This window comes from Camelina sativa, unplaced genomic scaffold (genome assembly GCF_000633955.1).
Source record: "Camelina sativa cultivar DH55 unplaced genomic scaffold, Cs unpScaffold00555, whole genome shotgun sequence".
Classification (NCBI taxonomy): domain Eukaryota; kingdom Viridiplantae; phylum Streptophyta; class Magnoliopsida; order Brassicales; family Brassicaceae; genus Camelina; species Camelina sativa.
The window spans coordinates 52263-56255 of record NW_010921729.1 but is presented as its reverse complement, the minus strand read 5'-3'; the positions used below and the strand labels follow the sequence as shown (position 1 = coordinate 56255).

At 33.0% G+C, this 3993-nt stretch overlaps 3 protein-coding genes across 3 annotated transcripts in view; 2 read left to right on the top strand and 1 right to left on the bottom strand.

The window, feature by feature from the left end:
* Positions 1-260: 260 nt before the first annotated feature.
* On the bottom strand, positions 261-1066 carry LOC104773495. Its single transcript, XM_019242675.1, has 2 exons — positions 654-1066; positions 261-522 (listed from the first exon to the last, which is right to left on the bottom strand). Exons 1-2 carry the CDS (start codon positions 868-870, stop codon positions 368-370), a joined length of 372 nt encoding a protein of 123 aa, XP_019098220.1. The 5' UTR covers positions 871-1066; the 3' UTR covers positions 261-367.
* Positions 1012-1230, top strand: LOC109131573 (the record flags this gene model as incomplete). The annotated part of the gene is given in 2 exon segments (XM_019242674.1): positions 1012-1065; positions 1067-1230. Coding segments are annotated over 2 exon segments (183 nt in total), but the record flags the coding sequence as incomplete, so codon positions are not given.
* A 2322-nt stretch (positions 1231-3552) lies between these two features.
* The window catches only part of LOC104773493 (ACT domain-containing protein ACR6), a 5727-nt gene continuing 5286 nt past the window's right edge, over positions 3553-3993 (top strand). Inside the window, exon 1 of the mRNA XM_010498119.2 lies at positions 3553-3730. The gene's annotated coding sequence lies outside the window, so the exon portion shown is untranslated. The remainder of the gene's footprint in view (positions 3731-3993) is intronic.

Sequence of the window (3993 nt, the reverse complement as noted above, 5' to 3'; positions counted from 1 at the left end):
AATCGCCCTTCACATCCACATTTACGCCGCTTAGCTTAACCTTACGTACCTTCTCCCTCACGTTCCCTTTCTCTCTCATTTCTTGATGTTTGATTTTCTTGTGGAGTACATTATTAATTAATTCCTTCTAATTTTATTGTAATATTCACCCGGATTATCCATTTTAACCATATTATATAATTTTATTTTCAATGTTAAAATTTATTGTCTAACCTATACTATTACATTTTTTTTTTATATCTTCAAGGCTTGAAGCAACGTAAAACAATTATGACTTACTCATCATATATATATAGGTTAACCCCACCTAAATCCTAATGCATGGTCAATCTTCATCATCTAAGTTAATAGCAGTCGTCAGTCTTTCTCAATGGTCCAGCTTAAACCTTTCTCGAACCGAAGATATATAGGAAGCGGCTCTAGCGTCAACGCACTCGTCCACTCCATTAATCCCCCTACCGATCAGCTTATCTGCCATCGCGTTCAGCTTCTTTTCCATATCCTTACCCTCAGGAGCCAAGGCTGTCAAATCACAGCACACCAATAATTATACACTTTATATATATATATATATATATATATATATATATATAAAGAAAATAGCTATAATTAATTAGCTTTTATTAGAGAGAATAAATTAAGGTTATACGTACATGGTTGAAGGAGGAAGCTAACTTTTGGAGGGAGAGGTGTAGTGGTAGTTACGTAGTTATTGGTATCAGGTTGAGGAGCGTAGGAAGTCGTAGTGGACGAAGTGTAATGAACGTTGTTATAAAGGTCTTGGGAAGGAGTAAGATGTTTCACAGATTTGCAAAAGGGCATTAGCTTAGCTATCATGAACCCTCTTGATCTCCTTCTGTTCATCTCCATGATCACTTGCTTACCTACTTTTCTTTCTTTCTTTCTTTCTTTCTTTTATTTTATTTTATTTTTCCACCGAGATCTAGCTACTCATTGGTGGTGTTTCATAAATTTATAGCGTGTCGTTGCATATATATATATGGGGACTAGATAGAGCTTCGTTATATTGTGGTAAAGACATGCAGAAAGATAGAGACTAGCTAGAGAGGTATCAAAGACGCGTGGTCCTTCATCTTGCAATAATATCACTGATCAGAAGCATCGTATTTTGATGACGAGTTCTCAACTTTCATGCTCAAATAGCCACGACGACGCATCTAATTTTACAACTTAAAAATATATACACTTTTTTTTTTCTTTTTAAACAAAAAAAAAATATAGACACTATAAATATTACAAAATTCAATAAAATTGACGCTTTTAATTTTATATCTCCTGATCCGCAGACCGCATTTCAAAGCTGATACGAAATTTTTAAGTGTTTAATTCAGGAGAATAAAGGAACCGTATTTTTTTTTTTTACCTTTATTTTTGTGTATCCAACTTTTTTGGTATAAACGGATTCGTCGAGTGGCATATTTTAAAAAGAAGAAAGAAAAATGTGGATAAGTTTTAAGATTGTGAATAAATTGATTCGTCAGAGATATTATAAATACAAACAATATCGAATAACGTTATCTTTGTGCGGTTGTAGCGGCGGCAAAGGCAAGATTTTGACCATTTTGATAACCGAGAGGGTGAATTATAAGGAACCTTAACCTGATATATTTGATCCATATATGCATATATGATCAGAAAAATATAATTAACCCAGTTGTTTAAAAGACTTTGGGATGCTTCTAAGCAAAGTTCTTATACTTCAACAACATTCTACTTATAAACTCGTGATATCTAAATTCTACTTTTATGCTCATATAAATAAAATCAATACACAATGTTAAGAAGAATACAAGCATAAAACAAACACGAACGAACTCTATAGCTAATAATTATGATACGTTTGTCAGCTAATAATTATCACAAATCACAAACGTACAGTAACAAGAAAATTATATTTGAGTGCTTAATTAAGCACCCAATTTAAGTATCAAATGTCCATCGGTTTCTAAATGCATGCAAGAAGAGAAGATATATTATAAAAACAAAAAGGGTGTTTCTCGTCATAAGTCATAAGTCATAACTAACACTCTTCAATGGAAATAGAAATGATATATAGTATATCTTTTTTGAGACGTTTGATAAAAAAAAAAAAAAAGTATATCTTTTTGAGACCACACTATCTATTATTACAGCATATATTTGCTTTTTGTACATAGATGGTCCAAAACGTATATTTATATATTATGTATCTATTACGATGCTTACGTCGACACAAGGGCATGTTCATCAAAGAATTTAATAAAATTATCTTAAAATATATTTTATTCTTAATTTTTTAAAAAATTGAAATTAAGAACTTCTTAAAAAACTTTAATACTTTATGAGTCCATTGAAAGTTTAGAAATTTGTGCTATTGAAATATCAACTTCTTCTAATTAACTACCATGATTCTCAGGTTTATTCTCTTTTCTTTTACCTTGACTGCACTTTCTCTTGGACGTGCTAGGCACCCACATCTGTATGGATCACCAGGTTCTGCATTGACGAAGGGCAGAGAGAGTGGCTTCTTGTCGACATCTGTATGGATTTCAAATAAACAAACAAATCAATTTCAAATTCTCTTGAACATCTATTATCACCTATCATCCTAGAACCATAATTTTGCAAAAAAAAACGATTTTAATTTGTAGAATACTAATTTCTTTTTATATCCATAAAACTGAGATGCATGTCGATCTACAGATAAAATCAATAAGATTCTGACCAAAAAAAACTTACATGACATCACTAAACCACCCATTGGAGATTTGGCATAAAAAATATCCGATTTGGTCAACCAAATGGCGACCGGATTGATGAACCGAGATCGTCGATGGTGTCTCTTACGGTGGAGATGTGATGCCCCGGTGAAATCCACTTTCCGGCTGAATCACCTTTCAGTTCTATCGTCGTCTTTTATGTGGAGATGATATCGAAGTCGATTAAGAGAGAGAGACAACTAGGAAAATAACATAACAAAAATAAATAAAAGAAAATTTTATTTTTCTCTCATCCAATCAGAAACTGATACACCCAAATTTCTAAACATATCAAAAACATTTTAGGTAAACAACGATTTTAAACAAAATCATACAAAGAAAATTAATGATGATTTTTCAGAATTTTTCTTGTTTCACAATAAATGATTTTTTGTATATTTTTATCAATTAATACTACAAAATTACAAATATCAAGAATCATTGATTAAGAATTTAAAACTTTGATGAATTATTATTGGTTAATAATTATGAAAAAATGTTATTATGAATAATAATACATTTATTGCTAAACATTAAATATTTTTCTTAATTTAGGTGAAAATCTCAAAAAAATCATCTATTCTAATACAGAGAAAATAATACTTTAGGAACTCTTAAGCAACTGCTTAAATCCTTTGATGGAGATGACCTATTCTAGATGACAATTTTTATTTTTGTGAAAATGTTGATGAAATTATTAAGCACGTACTAACAATACGCTCACAAGGGTACAATTATTTTGGAGCGAGCTGGGCTTATTGGGCTGATTTGTATCAACCCATAAATAAAATTAGAGCCCAGCCAGATGGAGACAAATGGGCCCAAGAAAGAAACAATGAAAATCTCTCTCTCTGGGGGCTGACCAATTTCAATTTGACGGTGGCCGGCGTAGGCGCGGTGGTGCTCCTCCTCCTGTAGGGCGAGGCAAGCAATGAACTTCCGTTTTTGAGCACATTCGCAATAGGTTCCAAGTTAGCCACTCTCTCTCTCTCTCTCTCTCTCTCATTCCCTTTTTTGACGAAGGTGTTGTTGGTTCTCTGTTTTATCGTTTTCTCTCACTCGAAAGATTCGATTTTGCTCCGCCGCACCATCCTCTTTTGTCCACTCGTCCGTAAACGACATAACATGAACATCAAACACAGGTTGTGGTTGATGAATGATGATTCTTACAATTGGCTTTCAGGAGGCCAAGATGACTTGAGAAAGGGCGTTTCTGACCCCCCCCCCCCCCCCC

Bases quoted from the DNA above. Each gene is read 5' to 3' on its own strand.
- LOC104773495 (XM_019242675.1), bottom strand. From the start codon at position 870: ATGGAGATGAACAGAAGGAGATCAAGAGGGTTCATGATAGCTAAGCTA. The intron at 523-653 runs GTACGTATAACC...GTGATTTGACAG, and splicing joins TAGCTTCCTCCTTCAACCAT to CCTTGGCTCCTGAGGGTAAG.